The sequence below is a fragment of the Triplophysa dalaica genome, chromosome 19 (assembly GCF_015846415.1).
Source record: "Triplophysa dalaica isolate WHDGS20190420 chromosome 19, ASM1584641v1, whole genome shotgun sequence".
NCBI lineage: Eukaryota > Metazoa > Chordata > Actinopteri > Cypriniformes > Nemacheilidae > Triplophysa > Triplophysa dalaica.
In genome coordinates, this window is record NC_079560.1 from 9,619,211 (window position 1) to 9,642,938 (window position 23,728).

General features: G+C 39.7%; 1 protein-coding gene across 5 annotated transcripts in view; it reads left to right on the plus strand.

The window, feature by feature from the left end:
* Positions 1 to 23,728, plus strand: part of cadm1a (cell adhesion molecule 1a) — a 247,973-nt gene that overhangs the window by 202,327 nt on the left and 21,918 nt on the right. For 4 of the 5 annotated variants that reach the window (XM_056730895.1, XM_056730894.1, XM_056730893.1 and 1 more), the window contains 3 exons: positions 1,493 to 1,589; positions 4,221 to 4,393; positions 14,542 to 14,625. In XM_056730895.1, coding sequence (XP_056586873.1) covers positions 1,493 to 1,589; positions 4,221 to 4,393; positions 14,542 to 14,625 — 354 coding nt within the window. The remainder of the gene's footprint in view (positions 1 to 1,492; positions 1,590 to 4,220; positions 4,394 to 14,541; positions 14,626 to 23,728) is intronic. The other variant, XM_056730897.1, reaches the window with a different exon arrangement.

Genomic DNA, 23,728 nt, shown 5'->3' on the forward strand with positions numbered 1-23,728 from the left:
AGAGCATGGATTTGGGAAGGCATGGCTCAGCCATTACAACCTGTCAGTTTCAGAGGATGAATACCTCCAAGGAAACAGCAGGAACCTTAGAACAAGCATCTCGTGTGGAGCTCACTTACATAACCGTGGTGGAGTTGGCCAGCACATCTTGGCCTGGTTTAAAATTGGGAAACATTAAAGTCGTATAATTTCTGCTCTGCTACCGTCACTAAATGGAATTGAAAAGGCTTCCAGATCATCTTCTTTTGGATAGCCATGGCCCAACGTCATGTCTTTGGTTGAGCCAATGTCGTTACTTCAAGCAAACACATTGCGGTTCTGTTTCTGCTCCTGGGGCGCTGAAATTACACGCTTCACCTTTAAAGAAAAAGGTGGTAGGTGTCGGTTGTTTATCTGTTTTATTTCTTTCTTTCTCCGGCACACCTCGCTGTTGTTCCTCGGATCCTTTTATGCCTAATGAAAGAGTAGTAATGCATTCAGTTTTTTTGATGCTCTCTCTCTCTCAGCTCTCATTAGCACTTAGTATTACACAGAGATTGCCGTTTCCTGTTTTTGCATGCCATGTCCCTTCGTATGTAGACCCAATACCTGGCAAACAGGAAGCTATTTAGCGTCTGCCTAATATTAGACACAACAAAGAAACAACACGGCAGCCTTGTCTAGTCTATTAAATGCCAAGAGCCGTAAATGTCTCTATGATTTTCTTACATAAGCTGTTTGCCATTAGGTTTCATCATGTCATTAGACCAGCAGACAGTCTGAAAAATCCTATTAGACCCGAGTTATACCGTTATACAAGAAGTTTACGGAAATGGAGAGCGAGTGACCACCTTGCACACACGTACCTCTTAACATGTCTATATCAGATCCTACCCCTGAGGCCAGTGTTGTCAAGAAACAGCCCTGGATATTTTATGTGTGAGGGAGCATTAGTTATATGTCCAACGTCAGTTTGAATGTCACCCCTCCTGCCGCAATGTACAGACACAGCAGGAAGTCTAATCCCAGCTGAATTGGAAAAGAACTGAGCCCTGCCAAGGAGAAGTGCACATTTCATGCTGAATGTAGCAGCTAGGGCTGAGAGGCAAGGCTGATGCAAGGTGCAAAAAGCCAGCAGGCTACCTGCCGCCGGTCACGGGAGAATAGAGCCATTGAGCGGCCGGTCTCTTTAATAGATATGGCAAAGGGCAGTACTTACGGAGCAGAAAGGTCAACGCCGAGAGCTCGAGAATATGGACATTTATGGACTATTATTGTGACTCGTCTGACTGTATACATGGCAAACGTCAGTGTGCATTGATTATGTTTAAATGACTCCAAAGGTTAATACAAAAAGCATGCACACATTCAGTGTCAAACAATAGTAATACCGAAGAGAAGAATCAAACAGCTGAGAACAATCCAATAAGCGTTGAACAAAGCCAAGGCTGTTTAAAGTTTCATGCCGCCCGGGGGCACAAGGCACTCATGTTCTTTCCTTTCTCCTCCACAGATAAACCAGAGGTGAAGATTGTGGTGGAGTTTCCGGTGGGTCTCACAAGGGAGGGCGAGAACCTGGAACTGACGTGTCAGATTAAAGGCAAACCAGAGTAAGATTTTCAATCTCTGCTCATGTTTTGGTGATGTTTTAGGGGTTGGTTAAAATCCAGATGTGTTTGGGTCAGGTACTCAAAACACAATGATGACCAGAAAAAAATCTGATTCTTGATTATTCTTGAGTACTGGGACAACAGGCTGTAAAACAACTTATTTATTTTTTATCACATTTATTGTATTTATGTTTACTCCTGTACACTTAATCCAAGTCTCAAAACATTGGTGAACATATTTGCATGCATGCATTTACTTATTTCTCTGTAATATTTTGTATTTGTGTATTATTTGTATAAGTTTTTTTCAAATACAATATTTGCATTTAATACTTTTTGAATTGTATTAGTGTAATACATGTATTAAAGGAAATGTAAACTTTTTTGACATGTTTTAACTAACAATCTCTTTACACATATATCATTTTTGAGCCGACTTGGTCACGACACCGAAAACCAACACATCGCTTCTTAAGATGAAGATTAAAATGCATAAAAAGAGTGTAAAACACACCGGAATCCACAATCTAATTTTGCTCTTTAAAAGCTTGTTTGTCCCTTTTCTCAAGAAACAGTTTAGTGTGTGATGGCTTTATTTTCCAGCACTATAAATTAAGAGTTTGGTCCCAAAATGAGACAACTTAGTTTTTAAAGAATTTCTAAAATATTATTTTTTATTGTGCATTCCAATTAAATAAAATTGCAGTCGGTTTGTTTTGATTTAAGCCATAATATCTAAAAAATACAGCCAACCACACAATAAAACACAATAGAAACATGATAACATATTAAGACATGACACCTGTTATTTTTCATCATGGAGTGTAGTAAGTATGCTGCAATAAGGCCTTCAGGAGCTTTCATTCAAAGACAAGCAGTGCGTGTGCATGCATACTGAAGAGATGTACTGTATGCATGCCCAAATCAATTCAGACTAAAAACAAAGTTAAACAGCGGTCTAAGTATAGACAAAAAATATTTAGATTGTGGTTGTGAGAACATTTCCATAATTGATCAGCTGAACTCAATCTGCTTGAACACCTGTCTGAACTTGAGGGGAAATGACTTCATACAACCCCTAAAAACCAACAGTTGGTTAAAAACTACTTGCAAATTGGCTCAGAAGTTAGTTCTGAGTGAAGGGGTCTAGCATCATCTATTTGCAGATGCCACATGATTTCTTTTTGTTGATGCACTGAAATTCATACATTTTTAAGTGTGACTGAAATGTTCAAATACTTTAGGGGCCGCTTCACATGAACATAAGGTGAGTTATCCGCTTTAGGCCAATATGTGCAAACGCAATAAAAGCCGTTCGGATGTTTTTTTTTACATTGAACACCCTCGTAACATCCTCTGACTAAAATGCTGCAGGGAGCCGAGGCGCCACCCGAATTCATTTAATAAAGATGAAAATACAATCAATACAGTGAGCAGAAAATTGGAAGTCATTTTCATTAAAGCTTGGAGAGGGGCTGCAGTCATTACTGTCAGGCTGTACAGGGCTTGGCTCGCCATCCCATTTGTATTCTTTATCTCACCCCAGGTTCTCTGCAGCCCCTCCACTGAGTGTTTTCCCCTTTTCTAGGTCATCTCGCCTTTTCTTTATCAATCTTTATGCATTGCGTGTATATTTAACCTCAGATTCAGACTGTTTCAGATTTCCCTTTATATAGAATTCACACGCCGCTCTGCATCAAATGTTGTTTTGCCGCCCTCAGATGCCGAGGATCAACTGCAATTGAGCTCAAACCGATCCTTTGTTTTAAAAGTGTGAGGGTTTTGTTTTTTGTATTTTTTCCTCTCTCTTCCCTCTTCAATGGCTGGTAATACGTTTAAACACAGACACACACAAAAAACAACAACAAGGGAAAACCTTCCGAGAAGCTCATGGGAAATAACGACACTGCAGCAGTGCCATTGAAACTTGAGAGAGTTTAGGGCCGCTTTTATTTTTCCACAGTGGGTTGAGCTCATTCCGCTCATCGCCGTGAAAGTAGAATTGGCTGTTGTGTGTCTGGCTCAGGTGTTTAGAGGACAAAAGGAGATAGCTTGCAGTGGCAGTTAATTGAGGCAGACAAGAGGAAATCACAGCCTTTCTTTGTTTCGCCAAAATTTATGTGGATTGCCGATGCCACAGGCTTGGACACATCTTATAATCAGCATTGCTGACCATTACCAATATTTATTTCAGAGTGTAGAGCCAAAACTATTATTAGTTTCGGATAGCACATATTGAACTTAATGACATATTACGCACAAAAATGATTGGCCGGCCATTTCTGGGATTCAGAGCTATTTGGATTTTTAAAGGGATAGTTTCCCCCAAAATGAAAAAATCATGTAATTCCAAACCTGTATGACTTTCTTTCTTCTGCAGAACACAAAAGATGATAGTTATTGATAGTTGAAAACCAAACCACAAAGGACCCCATTGATTTCCATTGTATGGACACAAAACCACCGAGACATTTCTCAAAATATCCTCTTTTTATATTGATGACAAAACATGCATTTTTAGGTAAACCCTGCCTTTAAGTCATGTTTATAAATTTCCAGGTTGTTTCAATGAGCAATAAACAGTCTGGTTACACAACACTACAGCTCTATCTATTCTTTCTCTCAATTTAGGCCTCAACAGGTGAATTGGGTGAAGGTGGATGACGACGTGCCCTCTCATGCCGTTATCACGGGCCCAGATCTCTTCATCGAGAACCTGAACAAGTCGTACAACGGCACTTACCGATGTGTGGCCTCCAACTCGGTGGGCGAATCGTATGATGACTACATCCTTTATGTGTACGGTAAGTTCGACGTGCTTCGTTTCAATCTTTTCCTCTTTCACCCACTCCACCGCTCCATCTGAGTCACGGGTCAATAACATTGATCTCAATGGCATTTCCGTTCCTTCAGGACACGTTCTAATCTGACCATTTTCCTCCTGGAATTCACTTCTGATATCGTTCGCTGCACTAAGCCTGTGGTGAAATTGCTGTCCTCCATTTTCACAGCATAACGATGGACCCAGGGCTATTTAAAAAGAAAGATTTGTGCCGTAATGAGGATCTAGAAGCGAACAGATAGAGCGGTTTGCAAGGAAGCCGAACTTACAAGAGACCGCCAGCGTGGTATTGTTTACTTGTCTAATTCAGATTCAGTACATTCGATCGAATTGTCACAGCGAATTCGCTTCGAGGAAGCCAAACTTTCTATTTGTGCGTTTGGGAACCCATCGCCCAGATCTCTTTAACATTGCTTACTGCCGGTGGGTCGCCACAGAAACTTGGCTTCGCCCCGACGGTGTGTGTTCCAAAAACTTGCCCCAGCACGAAGTGCAAATGCGCCAGTAATTGCGACAGGCTTTTCACACGTTTCTCCCATGAGCGGCTTGGCAGTCATTCCACGAGAATTTCATGACAGTTGAACCAACAGAATAGAAGAGAGAGTGACACAGCCACGTATGGCGCTTTGAGAGCCCAAATCCCTCCCCTATTAAAAACAGCACCGAATATAACAGACTCTATCAGGACGTTTGATGGTTTTCATGTTTGATGCTGCTTTTAATATCTACAGTAGTTCAGGCACATATCTTGTGTGACATGTAGAATTGCTAATGCAGAGACGCGACTGCAGGGCCAATGCATCCCCGACTGCAGACACTTATATACACGTTGATGTGTGAGGGGCTGTGTCCACCAAGGCGTTTCTCCTGGTGTACGGCATGTTTTTTCAATTGTTTCCAATAGAAACGCAGCAGTTTTTTTTTCGTGCTTAGCGCTGGTGCTATGGGTTTTTCCCACAATCAGCGCCGGCGTTCGACCGGGGGCCTACAGTTGAAAAATGCTCAACACCGGCTGTTTTTCAGCCGAGCTCCTGGTGTTTTCAGCTGCATAAAAGCGCCTCGGTGGATACAGCCCCTTATCTTAACGCTAAGATGTATTCAACACGTGCGTGCACACACCCAGAAAAACAAGCACCAGTGACATCTGGGCGCTCTATATAGTCTTATTAATTATTCTCCTCCAAATTAATGAGACGACATCTGTGTATTACAAACACTGTGGCCTTGACACATTCGCCGGGACCCGTAGTGTCAGCATGCCAGCGTTCCTCACATACTCCACATATTAGACGTTCCATCGAAGTACTGCTCAATTAAATACACGTGCTTTAAAGAGATGTTAAAGCAACTTCAAAATGAATGTTTAGCAAGCTATTGTTGTAAGGACAAGTTTTAATGTGTACTGTAATACATGGCACATTGGAAGGGTAATTGTGAAGCCATTCATCCACAGCCTTGTGCAAACACAGTAAGGGTTGTTGAGATAGTAAACACTTGAGTGCTCCTATATACAAATATTTTCTCCGATGTAGATGCGATTCCTCCAGAAGGGAATGTGGCATCTTGCAGACACACACCAACAGCTTTCCAACCGTTCTAATGTCAATGCATAGTGCAATAGCAGGGCACCTTTTAAGTGCAAGACGGCATAGTGGAACAGGTTTTATTTACACTGACACAGTGCATTATTGTAGCATATCTTTGACAGTTTGTTTCACAGAAATAAAAAGTTTTGAGCGTGAGTACGGGTCGTTTTCAGTTCAGAGCAAATGATGTGTGCGAGATGTGACCTGACTTAAATTAGACTGAGTGAATGTGCAGATTCTGCCACAGCGCATTAGAAAAATGTTTTAGTCTTGTCATTTCGCTTTCAAAGCTACAGGTTGTCTTCTTTTCAGGTGGTTGCATTTAAAATAAGAGAAGAGCGCTTATGAATGGGGAACCACATTTTGAAATCCTTTTTGGTCGGAGATCTTCGTGGCCTCTCGACAGACAGCCAGAACAGATGTACTGCAGAGGCAATTTTTCTCTAATGCGTTTGTTCCCCAACTGTTGTGAAGCTAAGTGATGGAGAACACTTGGAGGGTGGCTGGCACTAAACTGGTTAAGGGGAAAAAATACATTCCCTGAGACACTTTTCCAAGGCCCCCATCCCAGCATGCCCCTGCGGGGGAATGAGATCTAACATACCGGCCGGTAACAAGTTTACGGAGCGCCTCTAACCTAATAAAGACTACCTTTGCCTTCACAGGCCTGCCCTTTAATATTGCGTGCTCCTCCTCTGCCTGTCAACCTCGCTCTCGTTTCCTCTCCGTAACAATTCCTCCATGTTTAGAGGGCTTTCCTCTGGTATCTCACGGCCGCTCTGCAGAAATCGATCACGGCATTACACTTCCTTTAACTGCGCTTTGCGCGCCATACTGAACCCAAAACAAACATCTCATGTTTTGTTCTCTTGGTGGAGCAAATATCACAGATCCCACGGTCATGGAAACTTAAGGGAATTATAGGGTTGTGTTTTCCGGGCTTGGAAATGTCATGGAAGTTAATAAAATCGTACAAGGCATAGTGAATGTATGTATAAAGCAGACCTTTTTACTTAAAGGTCCAATGTGTCATTTTTTTGGAGGATTTATTGACAAAATGCAATATTATATAAATAACTATGTCTTCAGAGGTGTTTGAAGACCTTACATAATGAAGCCAAATTTTTGTATTATCTTAGAATGAGCCATTTCTATCTACATACACCGCGGGTCCCCTTGCATGGAGTTAGCCATGTTGTTTCTACAGTAGCCCTAAACGGACAAACTGCTCTACAGAGCACGTAAATAAGTTATCTTCTTCGTCAAAGAAGCGAACACGTGACATCTTATCCCAGTGAGAGCATCCGTAGTGCTTTAAAAGGGAGGCATGGAGTGAGTCCGTTGGTTGCAATCCGCAACATCACCTCTAGATGCTGCTACATTTCATACACTGGACCTTTAGTAAGTGGCAGATATATTGGCTGAAAATGTTTCTTTTGTTAAATATAAGGATTTACAGGCATAGGATAGAAGATTTGTGAGAAGGTTGTTCAGATTTTTAAGCAATCTGTCTGAATTTGAAGAATTAATTGAAACAACCTTATCTTGTAATGGCATGTCTGGATGGATCAGGGAAAGGTCAAGGCAATTTATTGGCTAAAAAATTCAAAAACCTTCGAAAAACTTGTTGCATTTGTAGTGAAAGTGCACATGTAGAGAGTTGACTTCAGTTTAAAGTAGAACTTCTAAGTCTCTGAGGAAATCCCCCGTGTGACAAGCATGAACAGATATTTATTTTCGACTAAACCTTAATTCCCAACCGTTGTAGTTTCAACCCAGCTTGCAGACCGCAAATTGCTGAGTGATTGATAAACAGCCTGATTTTCTGACAAGCCTCAGAGTGTCTGAGTCGACTAATTGTCCCTTATATCCAACAACATGTGTAACTGAAGAGGTGTGGTGAGGAGGAACAGCTGGAAGAACAGCAGTCATTCTAGCAGTGCATGTAACTCAGGAAGATCCAGCCTCGGTCCAGCGATCTCAACATATGTAGAGAGAAAGAAAAAACAAGATGTGCAGCGTTGCAACGGCGCCTCCATTTCTGTCTCTGTGTTGTAATAATGGAGCAGTAAATCATCTCTCTCACCACATTCTCCCTGTATTCTAAACACCTTGCTCACTTTCATTCAATTTGCACCATCGATGTTTCCTTTGCCACTCTTCGGGTTGGTGACACAAACATTTAAAAGTCAGATTTCTCTGATAAATTTGGCTGCTGTCAGACGCGGCCGTTCAAACCTGCCGTTCAGGAATTCATTCAGCTGTAAATTCAGACATGCAAATGTGCCGTATGAGAGTGAAGAGATGCAGTGTAAAACCTTCCCAATGGATGTCTGAAGACGAAAGAATGCGTTGCAAATCATGTGCAGGCTTTATTTGAGCCATTTCGCATTTATTATAGCCTACTGCATTTTACAAGAATTTGTTGTGGTTGTAAGTCATGATTTTTCATGACTATGCAAAATTCATCTGTAGGAACTAAAAAATCCAGATTCAGTAGATTCAATATCTGTCAGGTTTAGTAGAATAGCAAGTTGAATGTATCATTGAACCGAACATGTGTCCTATGGTGTGACAAAAATGTAGGAAAACACTAACAATGAAGATAAATCTAGCTTATGCTATTTAATATTATAAATATTAATAATAGCTATAGAGCTAAAATAGAGTTTAAATAGTTTACTATTAACAGTTTGTTTACAAAATACATTTTTACTGTCACACCATAGGGCACATTTATAATTTATTTGTCAACTACCCAAATGTGGTTATATGACTACAATTCACCCAGTAGAGGAAAGGCATTATTAAACCCTCAATCGACCTAGAATAATGGTTATGTTTAGTCATCTTTTGTAAAACGCTTTAGATAACAGGTTAGATGGATGCTCTTTACGTGCTTTCCATGTCTCAAAGGCAGTGGAGTCTCTTACATCCACACCCCTTTCATCCAGACTGTCAGAATCACTAACAAGGGCCAAACAAACTCCTTTTATTAGCCCTTTACTGGAGTCCATCATTGTGACCCTGCTGCCAATGTTAGATTTGTGTGTACTTGTTATTTTACTCGATTCCCTCACTCCTCTCACCCATTGATTCTAAATAAAGGAGGAATCTAGAGATCAGGAATGCGTGCTGATTCAATAAACACTACAGCAAAGCGAAAGTGCTCTTTCACTTCTTAAAGGGTCCAGTGTAGGAAATTTAGCGACATCTAGTGGTGAATCAGCTCACTCCTCCCCCCCTTTCGAATGACTACGGTGACTTTCACAGAACTAAGATGTTTGCTTCTTTGCCGAAGCAGATAAAGTATTTACGAAACGCACTTTGTAGAGCAGTTTGTGCGTTTAGGGCTACTGTGGAACAACCCTTGGAATGTCGCGGCTGGCAAATCAGAATCGAGCATTCAAATGAGCAGTGTAATAAAAGGTAATAAAAACATAACGCTTCATTGTGTAAAGTCTTTATACACCTCTGAACTAATGTATATTATACTGCAGTTCTGTCAATAGATCCTCAAAAAAATACACATTGGACCTTTAAAACAAGTCAATGTGCAAATGAACATGTTTTTCTGCTTTGGAAAGCACACTGATCCCAACAGGTTATTTTCCCAGGTTAGTTCTTGGGTTGTGTGTTTATACTTATGTACCTTGGGCCAAAGAGGGTTTCGCAGTGTCTTAAAGGCCCGCAGTAGCGTACGCACCCTTAGCTATAATTGGGTTAAGCTCCCTCTGCTCTTTCTAGTTTTGCTACTGCAAGCAAACATCTACTTGAACAAACATGCAAAGCTGGATGATAACATAAGGTTGCTGATGGGTGAATCAACAGCCCTGAGCCTCTATTGCTAATCACAATTTCTCTCGTGTGTGTGTTTTTTTTCACTCAGTGTTCCTGAATTACTGGTACACGTTCTGAATCCCAGCACATGCCAGGAAATACCGTAGCAATTAAAGTACTCATCTGCTCGGCTCCTCACATGTACCTCGCTCTTCTAAAGCTCCTCCGTGCCTCCATTTATGTACCTCGTTCTCTTTCCATAAATCCTCAAGTCTTTGGAGACACTCAGGTGTTGGTCTGAATTCATATGGGAGATGCACCATTTAACAAGTGACTCGGTGAGAGAGAGACAGCGAGAGGGAGATGGTATAACAGTGATTGCGTGTCTTGGGAATTGGCGTAAGCGGCAGTGTTTTGCGGTGTCCGGGGTTTAATGAGGCTGGTGCACACATACACGCCCCAGCTCGTTGCCATGATTCATAATGTGCTTTGATAAACACACGCTGAGATGACATGGCAGGTTCGCACTGCGAAAGTCAATAAGCTCTGATACACCGAGCCACCGCTTTACATCCCAATGCAAAATCCTCCAAATGTGAACTGAAAACAGCCTGTTTGGAAAACGGCGTCGAGCTATAGAGGAGTTCAGCCTGCCAAGTTTTTAATGAGCTATTGACACTGGTGATCTCAAACATCTGCTGGGCATTCACAGATCGTAACAGAGCGGAGCCGATAAAGGTGGCCCTCTGCTTAGATGCATCGCAACGGAGCGGAACCCAAGGCATGTTAAATGGGGATGGTTTTCTCTTACCTTACTTTATTAAAACATTAATGTATCTGCCGGTTCATACGGCATTGAGCGTTAAGGGCTCAGCACACATTATTTAATGCAAATGTAGTCTATAGTGGATATTGATCAAATGCACCGCTGCCGCTTATAAAGCGAGCTCTATAGCTCCCTGTTAGGCTGTATTTGCTATGCTCGACTGCTCGCCGAGTTTCGTGGTCAGCTGTTTCCTTTTCTGTGGAAAAAGGCGCTTAGGCCGTGAGATATTAAGGAGGCCAGGCGTATCATGATATTCTGACATTTTAGCTTGGTTACATTCAGCCGGATACTGTAAGTATCTCACACATGATTGTGCTTAAAGGCCGCTTTTATAATCCGCTCAAGCCTGCAGGTTCATTCTGTGGGATGAGAATACAGACACTATCTCTGGCAAGAGAAATCAACATGGCTGTGCACTTTTGGAAGATGACGGGGGATTTTTTACCTAGCCGATTGCCTCGTGAATCACTGTAGTTTTCGACAGGTAACAACTTACCTCTGACATCCTGTGATCCATTGAGGTATTTTATTGGCATGCCAAACATACAAATCTCTGGAAGTACCTTTTCCGTCAGAAAACGCAGTGAAGCAGTCACATATCTTCTCCATAGCCGTCTCTTAAAGATGGCTTGTGTGAAAGTATTAATATATTTCATTATTTCTTATGAGAGAATTTAAGGGGTTTTAAAGTTTAAAAATGTGTAGTGTGGTTTCATTCGTTTTAAAACAGAATCAAAAGTTTATTTAGTGGTTTGTTGTTGTATATGTGTGTTACTTCTTGTAAACGTACATCCTGTAAAGGTGACATTTTAAAGGAGTAGTTCACTTTAAAATGTGCCCCCATTGACTTTCCATAGTAGGAATTAAAGTTAATGGGGCACATTTTGAAGTGAACTACTCCTTTAAAATGTTAAATGTTGTCTGCAATCTTTTTGGTATTAGAAATATATGTATGCAGTTATGTATCATAATATTTACATAGACAAACTACTGTAGATCTTGTATTTCATTTATTACAACTGTTAAAGTCATTGCAAGCAAATTGTAAAACTTCAATGTAGTAATAACTTTTTTATTTGATTTAATGCTATGAATTATGAATTCAAACTTTATGATTTTTTTTCTTCCATTTTATATGGTACAAATTTTTAGCTGCTATAAAAATGTGTTTATATGAACATTTAAGTGGGACCTGTGTTATAAATATTTGAAATACATAAACAGGTTTTGACTAAAGCAATATTACAAAAGCACGAGTGCATTATGCAAATATTAAGTATGAGGCAGGTAATTACTGTATGCTCTTATACAGCAATAATAAAGTGTGATGTTGTTATATATTGTATTGTACTGTATACTATAGTGTAAACAAAAATAAGGGCTGTCAAGCGATTAATCGCATCCAGGAGAAAAGTTTTTATGTACATAATATATGTCTGTGCACTGTGGATATGAATTTAGTATTTATAAAAACAAAAACATACATATAAATGTATAGATATTTAGGAAACATAATTATATTTACCAATATTTGAAATTATATATAAATGTTTATTCATTTTTATATTTTTCTTAAATATATGCATGCCTATGCGTTTATAAATACAAAAATAAACCCAGATATATATGTAAACACAAATTTTTATTCTGGATTTGAATCAAAATTCATCGATTGTCAGCCATAATAAAAAGAAATGTCCTAAGTATGTATATAGGATATGTCGTTTTTAGTTCAAAAGATTCTCACAAAGAAATGTGTTCCTATGATTGATTCGGAAGACATTCATTAATTCAGAATAAGTCATGTTTTTTTATTGTTCAATGTGATCATATGACACTTTTCAATTCAGTAAATGTTTTTCATAATTATTGTTAGTATTGCTTTCAACCTCACATCTGTGCTAAAAACAGCGGCAATGTACCCATTAACATTTATGTTCAATTTTTATCAACAACCAATGGATAAAATATCCATATTAAAGTTCAGAGATAAAAAAAATCTTACACAATAGAAGAAAAATACATCTCTTTCAAAATATCATTTTTAAAATATGATAAAACCATTTTTGTTGACTTCTCATTTCTGCTTCAGTGATATCTTCACAACATATTTTCTAGGGCGATAGAATTCAGTGTATAACAGTTGCCCAAATTGACCTTTTGTGGGAGGAATACATCTGCTCATAAGATCATCATACATTGTTTGTTCTGTAGTCACTATTTCACAGCAGCGAGTGATCAGGTACGTAGTTCAACAGGAAAGTGTCATAGTGTGTTACAGTGTCACTGTGTGGCGTGACATGCAATACAAAGCTGCCATTTTCTGAGTGATCCCAGAGAATCAGCAGAGGAGATGGAGGCAGTTCTTTCTCTCTCTGCTTTATTCCGCTGGATGTTTATCATTAGAGAGTGGAAGTGTTTTGGGCTCCCACCGAGCTCTTTTGATGGAGCGCAGACAACAAAGCGAGGACGGGAGAGAGCCGGCCAATTTCCCCCACCACAGATGTTAACACAGTGGTATCTGTCTGGACGCGCCGGGCAAACAGTGGCGCGGGCCGCGTCACTTTTCACGCCTGTTATCTCAGCGAGAAACATCGCTGTCCCCCGTGCACCCTCCCTTTCCATTCTACTCATTTCATTAATGTTTGCTTGTTTGTCTTTCCGTGCAAAATCCTGATCACCCCGAGCGCCGGACTGGTTAAAGCTCATGCTGGGTTAACTCGCCAACATCAAACACGCTAAGCCTGTCACCGCTAGCTCTGTATCTGCTGGCTGTCAACAGTGGGTCTAATATTCCACACTGCGAAACAATGTTAGGAGATAGTATGGAGAGAAAGTAGCTAATGAGGTGTGACAATGCAAGAAAAAAAACAGAAAATTGGAGAATGAAAGTGTGTGATTCGTATGGTCATTTGTCGGCATGGATATAAAGGAAAAGAGACTGGGGCTAGTTGTCACACTTTTTATTTCAGCGTATATTTTTAGAGGGATAGTCACCCAAACAATTTAATTGTGTCATTTATCCACCCTCTTGTCATTTCAAACCTGTATGACTTTCTTGCTTCTCCAAAACACAAAATAAGATATTTTGAAGAATGTTGATAAATAAACAACGGCGACACCCTTTGACTTGAATTGGTTTTTGTTTCCGTACAATAGAAGCGAATGGGTAACGCCGTTGTCGTTTCTTCAAAATATCTTATTTCTTTGTTTTCTGCAGAAGAATGAAATTCATACAAGTTTGAAATTACAAGAAGGTGAGTAAATGATGACACAATTTTCATCACTTTATTACAATTTAGAAACACCCACAACTTGAGGCATTTTGTCACAAATTTAAGGCTGTTTTGTGGTGTGCATGTACAAAACCTCTAGATAAAACCATCATGTCTAACTGGACTTTCTTTTTAGATTTTCGGAGATATTATCCTGTTCCCCATGTGAAAACTAACCCTAGAATCTTCCTTGTTACGATCCATTCATTTTTCATCTGCATTTTGTGTATTACCATTTCTAACCATTCCCTCATGTCCTGAGCTCATTTTTACGTTCTGTTCCTTTTTATTGTTGTTAAATGATATTTTATTCTATTTTCCAAACACAGATACATAAAATTAGCTGTAAATGTTTATACTTGGCACACGGAGGAATATGTTATGACAGTACTACACCCACAATTAACTTGTGTAATGACCTCATGAGAGAGCCATATTTCATTTAATAGTATTTGCTTGATAATTTACCTACTGTTAAGGGACTAGTTTACCATCTGTGGTGGAAAAGCACACTTACGCACGCACACACAGCACAGCACACACGAATCTGTCTCTCATTATTGTTGATTTGATCACGTTTGGTTTCCTTTTCTCCTGATTTTCCCGTATGTCATGTTTTTTTGTGTTGTGTTTTTTCATCTAGATGCCCTTACCACAACCCTTAAACCCACAACCACCACCACCACCACCATCTCTGCCACAACCTCCCCTCCAGACATCATACAAGGTATGGTATGACCTCCATCCACCTGCCCAGCCCACGTGTCTGTGTGTGTGTATGTGTGTGTGTGCGCGACTGAGAGACGGATAGAGGCCGCCAGCAGCCAGCCAAGCCTGATAAGATTCTCTCACTGATTATGAGAGGACCGTGTCCCATGTGAGAGCGGGCCAGGCCTGGGCTCACAGTGCCACATGTCAGAACTGGCTCCCTTCACAATTCTCTCAAATTTTACCGCGGTTGTTCTGTCCTTTAGTGGTGTAATCTTATCAGGATCTGGAGCTGTATCCAAGCCTGTCTGGTGCAGGGATTACAGAGCCCCCTTTATGTTTCCTGTGGGTTGACAATGACGACCGAGTCTTTGTATCCAGGTGGAACTGAGATCAAGCTCGCTTGCGTTTGTTTGTCATTTGCTACAGAGCCGAGTACATGCGACTACACAGGTATAATGATGCAAAAATGTGTTTGTTTGTATCATTATATCAATTATCTCAGAAAGCTGCCCGTGCCGTTCATTTGTCAGTGTTATTTAGATTCTGTAATTTAATCTCGATCCAATTAAGCAACATCATGAGAGCTCTTGTAGCGCTGCTTCTATGCCACAACCGGATCACAGTTGTGATTATATTCAGCAGAACAGCACAGTTGGGAGTGTTATATGCTGTTGTACAGAGCAATTCAGAACTCTTGCCTCCGTATCACCATCTTTGTTTTAAACATACAATGACAAGTTACTTTACTAAACTCCGCCTACTTTTGTTGTGTTTTGGGCAATATCAGCCGTTTTAGTGTCCACGAATCTGGATTTCGAATTTCGGGTACTTAAAGAATACTCATCTCAGCATACTATGATTCAGGACGTACTAACTATAGTTCGAATTCTATTTAGTATGCATTAGTATGCGAAAAAGTACGCAGCATGATTTATTTACATATTTGCTCAATAACTGATATTAGTTTTTTTAAGAAGTTAAAGGCAGGGTAATTGATTTCTGAGAAGTGTTGTTGGTAATTGAAATCGACAACAAAACGTCTACATACCGCGTGTTGTAATGCGTCTCCGCTGTAATGTCTTTTATCTTAGTAATGCGGATCCTTGCTCTTGCCTGACTTTTATCCTTCTTTTTATCCTTAAAATCCACAGACCCTTTATGTTTTTGTAATAAATGAGACATCACTCTTTCTACAGTCATTCTAATGCCCACTTGTTCTCTTCCTTCTGTCAACATGAGCAGACACGCCCCATACTGCTTATTCGCTACAACCCTACTCAGATTTCTAAAGCGTTTAAAAAAAAAAAACCACCTTTGTTATCAAACTTTTGTTTTTTTATATACATACAATACAGTTTTGCACATTGCCAAACAACACACTGAACGTTGATTGTCCAATCAAAATAAAGGACAGGAACTGTTGTGTTACTGTAAAATAATCTTTGCTGCCGTCAATTTTTAAGTGTAATCAACTTGGTTTTACAAGTAATTTCAGCTTTTTTACACTTACAAGCTTTTTCAACTTTTAATAATATGAAATTGAGTTGATATAGCATTAAAAATAAGTTAAAATTGACTTGTAAAGCAAGATGTATTTCAGGGTGTCTGGGTCTTGAAAATAATTAAAAGTTGATAAATAAATGTATAGATAATGAAAGCCCTTAAAAAGTGTAAAAAACTGCCATTTTCCAATGGTTTGTGTATCATCTTTTCAAATTTGTCCAAAGAGGTCATATGCTAAAGTTTGCCTGCATTTAATCATTGCAAAAGTGAATTGTGGGAGGTCCATTTATACCTGGTTGTTAAACAAAAATGTTGACTAATGAGGAAATGCAAGTTTTCGTGCAATTGGTTGGAAGATAAGGAGTCGGAAACCATAGCTGAGGGCCATCTCTGGGAATAACCATGAGGCGTACTGCTCTGTGTATGAAAAGGCGATTAGCGTAGCCTCGACGGGGATCAACACTTTCCGGTCCCACATGCTAAGTGCTAGCCACAAAGCTAGTTTCTCTTTCTAATAAACCGTGCATTGGGTTAGTCACTTAATTATCTTTTGCGTCATTCCCACCCTTCTGAATAATGTGAATGAATAAGGAGTTATCACAAACTAAGACTGCTTAGTTGTGCTGTCTTACAAACAGTTTAAATGTTAGTTAAAGTGTGGCCCATAAGTGTCAGTGAGGTCTACAGCTTTCCTGTAGCTCAGTGGTAAGAGCATTGGGTTAACAACGCAAGGTTGTGGGTTCGATCCCAGGGGATTGCAAATACCTATGTAAAATGTATAGGAGAAAGCAATGTAAGTCACTTTGGATAAAAACGTCTGCCAAATGCCTAAATGTAAATGTAAAATTGAATGAAGTGTCTAAAAAAATGTCTTGATAAGTAATACATTTAGCTTCTTTTTAATTAAGCACATCCTTCTTAAATAGTCATGTATTTTGGGATGTAACATAAAGCAAGGTTAAAAGGCTGGCATGTTGTCATGTTGCAGTTGTTGCAATTTAACTTTAGCATTATTTTATTCATGTGCCGGGGTCATTTGAGCCCCTGCTTATTTTATAATTGAGTAAATTCTCATGGCATGGTGAGCTCTGTTGCCGAACGATACGAATGCCCCTGCGATACTGACCACAGCAAGCTCATTAGCTACTCTAATCCACTCTACTCGCCCTAAAAAACACACAAAAGCTAATACGGCCCCAGATGATGGAAAGCTAAATCAATGTTGCTGCTGGTTTCAATCTCTAAAAGAGACCCTGATGTAATTTGCTGCCTGTAATGATTGTGATATTGAAGCAACCGATTTGGATCGTTTTCTCTCTGTTTTTCTCTTTCCTCAAGGCAATACTTTATATTACAGTGAGAACGGCTCCGATTGGTGGGTATGATGCCCTGCGTTTTGTTGTGTACTCACGAAACGGGCTCGCCGCTGCACGGGCAATCACGATCGTGGACTGACTGGCGCAGATGATTTGAGAAAGGGCTGAAAAATGAATCGGCCGTGATTAAGCATCATGATTGAGTTTAATGAAAGAACTGATGACGCATACTAATGAGACACACCCTCTTTCTTCATTAGCGAGGTGAATGAATGCGGTTAACTTCGCTGCCTGCTTCACACATTAAAATCCTCCAGAGGTCCAAATCACAGGCATTGCTGTGGATAAACGGCCATGATAGGAAAATATTATTTAATTACTGTCATATTGTGCTGTAACCCATTACCCTCGCAAAGCCTTGTTTTTTTTTTGCGCTCCCAAGCCGAATAAACCAATAGCCGTGCGCCCTTTTGTTACTTTTCCCTTAAAGCGCTTCCTATTATTCCCATATACTTCAATAGAAAAAATGGCTCCTGAGCAGCCCCCTCCTCCTGTTGATTTCATTTATCCTTCTGGTGGATGTGTATGGTTCAGAAACACCACATGAATTTATCAGTCCACAGAGGTGGAGGCCACTTAGAAATTTTATACATTTTTGATAAACTGGCTATATGAGAAATGGAATGGGCTATACTGCACTTTTAAAAAATCTATTAAAGCCCTAACGCAAGGCTAAAGTGCTCCACAGCTTCAGGAGGTGACATTTAGAGATGACTAAATTGCCATTTACACTGAAAAATAAATGGCTAAATGGAGGGGCCCTGCTTGCCACAGTACGCAATGGGGACAGATGTCATTAATATCTATTTGTATTGCCTTTTTTTCTCCACTAAACACAGCTCAGAAATGGATGTTTATCGATATTTCTGAGAGCTTTTTTACCCACTGAGCTTTTGCAAATTTGATCAAAGATGAGCCATTTCTTCCTTCCCCTCTCTCTTTCTCTGAGAACACAGGCCGTTCTCAATCTCTCTCTGTCTTGTTTTCCCTTTCCCACCTATTCTTTCAAACGTTTGCTCAATCTCTCTTACATTCTCTTTTCACTGTATGTATAAATGTGTACAACTACAAGGAAGAATGACTAAGGGTTTTTTTAGTCATCAGACGTCCCCATTTTCCCCAAGCCATTGCTTTTGCTTTGTGGTCTACCCCATATTTATTGTTTATTATTATTACTGCCCAAAATGTGTAATTCAGGAGCGTGGTGGAGAGCTCGGTATGAAGGGATACACAGATGCAGAGTTTCCCATTCACAGCTCTCTCTCCCTCACAATAGTTCCCTTTATTTCACAGACTCTCTGTTCCTCCATTTTTTATTTGAGGTAGAGCAGAAGAACGAACCAGTGACAAAAGTTTCATATTAATGTGAAAATGTTATTTGGTAATTTGCTTTACCTTTGACTGTCACACCAATTTCTCTCTAAAAAAAAAAATATTTATCCAAAAGGATAATCCCGAAATGCTATTTTTGCAGAAGACAGAGCCTAACATCTAAACAGCGACAGAATATAGCACTCATAATTTGACCACTTTATTATAAAGTGACTGCGTCTTCTTGCATATTCAACTAAGAATTAAATGCATTATTGTAGATAACTGGACACTACAATGTTTACCTTACACAGAGCAAATGTTTCATAATGACACGCTTGGCTTTGCTAATATAGCGCCGGTGAACAAGATTTTCTCTGCCACTTTTTGTAATTGATGAAGGACCATAAATGAAGTCGGCATCCAATTCATTTTAGCAAGTAACAAAAAAAAACATAGCGGGAAAAGTGCTTTTGTCAGGGCTTAAATTGCATAAACACCATCTGGTAAACTGATTTTAGAATTGAACAAATGAATTGCCCAGCAAAAGCACTTGAACGTAAGATAGAAGTCCATTTCTCTCCTGTCTGATTCCCGCCGCAGAATACAACACAGACAAAGAGAGATGGCTCGCTGGCAGAGAAAAGGCTAATTCACTAAAGGTCAATTGCATTACCACAGGGAAAACAACAACTGCAGTGCCTTGATACACAACCCAGGGAGACCATCTCCTAGAATTTATTGCACTTAGCATCATGCAAACACTGAAATGCTCCCAATAAGTCTTTTTTATGTGGAGGTATATTGTTATGGGAGCCATGATTACATTCTATGATGGCGAACTGGAGATGGAAAGGCAAAGCCAAGCCTGAGCTATACAGACAAATATATACATAAATACACACTTATTAAAAACATAAACTTTATGCATCAGCTCATTATTGTCTCAGACAAGCTGATGGTCAATCATATTTAAACAGCGGTGGAATATACTTAGTTGAAGATTATAAGCAGAACACTGTGAATTTATTTTCCATTCTGCTTAATGGGATATAACGTAAGCCTCACACGCCATTCAATGCGCTGACAATGCAGGAAAGGAGTCACTGGACGGCAATTGCCAATGAAATATATTTGAATATGAATATGAGGGATTTAGTTTAAGGGTCGACTTACTATTAAAGAAAGTAAATTAAGAAATACATTTAGAGATGGCTGCATTAGGCTTCATTTAGAGCACAAGGCTTAATGCGTACAATCCTATATAAAATAAATCTGATTTTTGTCCCACATTTGTACATTCACCTAGGAAATAACCAGATTACCAAGACCAAGAAGTGCATTTGGCCATTGAGTGCTGTCGTTGTTTATTATAGAAAGATTTGTTACTGAAATGCATTATGTACTTGCCAAAGCCACAGTATGTTGGCTGTATTAGTTTAAAGGGATAGTTCACCCAGAAATGAAAATGATGTCATCATTTATTCACCCTCTTGTCATTTTAAACCTGTATGATTTACTTTCTTTAGCAAAACTAAAAAGAAGACTTTTTAAAGAATGTTGGTTATCGAAAAACGGCGCTTCCCGTTCACGTCTGATGAATGCACACAAAACCAATCCAGGTCAATGGAGACCAACTGTTTTCTGTTACTAGCGCTCTTAAATATATCTTCTTTTGTGTTCTGCAGAAGAATAAAAGCCATACAGGTTCGAAATGACATGAGGGTAAATTATTACAGATTTTCATTTTGGGGCGAACTGTCCCTTTAATACATTCAGAAAAATGCTTCGCTCCGCCCTGAAATGCCACATTGGAGCTTACATAAACAACTTTAATTATGCTTTCAGCCAATACATTTATCACAGTATATTTTTTCCCACATTTTCAATGAAGAGAGATTCAGCAGTCGTGCCCTTCCCCTGGGCGCTGGGTGCGTGTTCCACTGTCATCTCCTGTGCCACACAAAGCTGTCGCAATTAGCCACGAAGCTGTGTGCCCATTGTCATCTCTGCTGATATCAGCTGCTGATGTAAGCAAGGACAGAGCCTCAGGTGACCCAGGATGAGACAAAAGGCCGTGCATGCAGGGAAAAGGCTATTGCTCATCAGCAGACTTATTGACGGGCGTCTGTCTGAACCAGTAATGGGCTTAGCAGGCCCTTCTGATGATTGAGAGTTAGAGGACAGGTTGAAGATTGTAATACTCATTTTGGAACAGATCTGCCATTTTTTTCTGTCCTTGTATGGCAGTAAATAACAAAGACGTTTTCTCTGCGAGAGCATGCTCAAAACCATCTGCCTGATGGGATTCGCAGCATGCTGAAAGTGATGGAAACCCTCCACTTCCCTCGTAATGTCAGATAATAACCTGCAGATATTATTGCTCATTTTGATTGTGCTTTATTCGGAGGCACATGCATCATCTCGGGACTCGGTCCTCGAAGTGTTCGCCTCGAGTATTCCGTACCCACATTCAGAGGGGCTTGACAGTTCATGTTTGCTAATGGTTCGCTTTCTAGCTTCTCCACCCATCGGCACAGCAGTTCAAGACTTATGCAATGGCTTGCTAAGTGCTGTGTACTGTTTTCTGTTTAAGGAGCCAACGTCAGCGGTATGCGGAGAGGTTTCTTCAGTTATTAAGGACTTGCTGTGCTTTTGTGCACGATGGACAGCTTTAATGAAGGGGGGCTTTTTATTTTAAGACTTAAAGAATGATCTTACACTTATAGAATTATGTTGATGCTGCTTTTCTGACCAGCTGAAGGTTCCTTACATAAAGCCCTGATAACAGGGACACGGTGTTCTTTTCCCTTAAAGGGATAGTTCAACCAAAAATGAAAATTCATTGAGTTTTTTGTCATTTTAAACCTGTATGGCTTTCTTTCTTCTGCAGAACACAAAAGAAGATATTTTAACGAATTTTGGTAACCAAACAACGACAGTACCCATTGACTTGCATTGGTTTTGTGTCTGTACAATAGAAGGTAATGGGTAGCACCATTGTTCGATTACCAATATTCCTTAATATATCTTCTTTTGTGTTCGGCTGAAGAAAGAACGTCATACATGGTTTGAAATGACAAGAGGGTGTAAATGGGAGTAAATTATGACAGAATTTTCCTGTTTGGGTGAACTGTCTCTACAAATGATTTGGACAAATTTACTTTATATCATTATGTTCTTAGTTGATCAGCTTAGTGACACGCTGCTTTAATGCATCTGTCTGTGAAACACCACTTTTTGCTTTGCATCTCCATCTTCAAATCTAACCATCACTTCTTCCTCATCTATCTTAGCCTGCGCTTGGTTTTCTCAGCACCGTCTGCGGTGCTTCTTTCATCAATCTCTGATAAATATCGAGGAATGCTTGAACCTGAATCATCAAAGCCAACAAGTGGATTAAGACTAGATCCTATCTAATCGAGCCCAAAAACACCAAGCAGAGTTTGTGTTGCCGTTCCTGTGATTGACATCTCTAATGTTTCTCTCCGTAACGAGCACCTCAGCGTCACAGGTTCTCCCGTGTGTTTGAAGTGCTGTCTGCCCTAAGGTAATGCACCGGGAGAAGGGCACACAGTCCTAATGTTATGCGTTTGCTTCCATATTTCAGGGGGTATTTCATCATCTCGAAGCCGAAAGACAGACTCGACTCCACTGTCATATCAGAGGAATTACTTCCAGCGCTAATGCAGCTTTACGCTGAGCTATCAACATTTCAAAAAGTCTGTGGCCTTCCGGTACAATTTAATGATGAGTTACGTGTGATAGCTGTAAAGCCCTTAAATTGCTATTCATGCGTCATATTTATATGTCATATATAATGCCAAATAGAGCATAAGTCAGTCTTTATGATTTGAATGTACCCACTCTCTTTTTTAACTGTGCATTGGGTTTTGTGAGAGACGCACGCTTTTGAAAAGGTCATTTTATGTTGTTATTATTTAGTGACAGTCCTGTGGTTCGGCTTTATTGATTTGGGGTACAGCAGTGATTGTTTGCACCTTTTGAAAATGATCTCAGTTTTCAGAGCGGCACACACCATATACATTTGGTGTACCTGAATAGTTCATCCAAAACATGAACATTTTGGTTCCTAATGGTAGCGTAAGTTGTCCATATGACATGACTGGTATATTTTTATGGAGTTAAAAATCACTTTGTATTATGCATCTTAAAATCAAATCGCCACACACTACTCGACAGGCGCCTGTCACGTCCGGTGTAGACAAGGTGTTAGTTTCAAAACTCTTAAATGATTTTCCATGAGGTTTGATTTTATTGTTGTGAGTAAATAATGGTATAGTTTGAGACTTGTGAAGTGATAGTTCACCCAAAAATGAAAATTCTGTTATCATTTACACCCCCTCATGTCATTCCAAACAAAACCTGTATGACTGTTTTCTGTGGAACAGAAAAGAAGACATTTTCGTTAACCAAATAATATTGGCCCCGTTGACTTTCGTTCTATAGACACAAAACCACATATGCATTTCCCAAAATATCATCTTTTGTTAGTCAGTCATGCAGGTTTTAAACAAGCTGAGGTGACAGAATAAATGATGACAGAATGTTTGTTTTGGGGCAAACTATCCCTTTAAATGAACAATTGTTTATTCTATAAATTGATCATTCTGCTTCAATAAAGTTGGAATACATGGCTCAAATCATATAGCTTTCTTCTAAATATGCTATATTTATGTGTACGAGATGGAAAAACAAATAGGGACTGAAGAAAATGAACCCAAATGAAAGCTAAACAAACAGTTACAATGTTAATCGGCAGCTGTTAAACTTTGATGCATCCATGCTGATAAGTGTCAGTATAGCGTCCAAAACCAGCGAGACAAGGCAGATCCAAGCACACCTTCGAGTGGAACTACAGTATATGAATACACCATTTCGAAAGGAAACAATATCACTGTGTCTTAG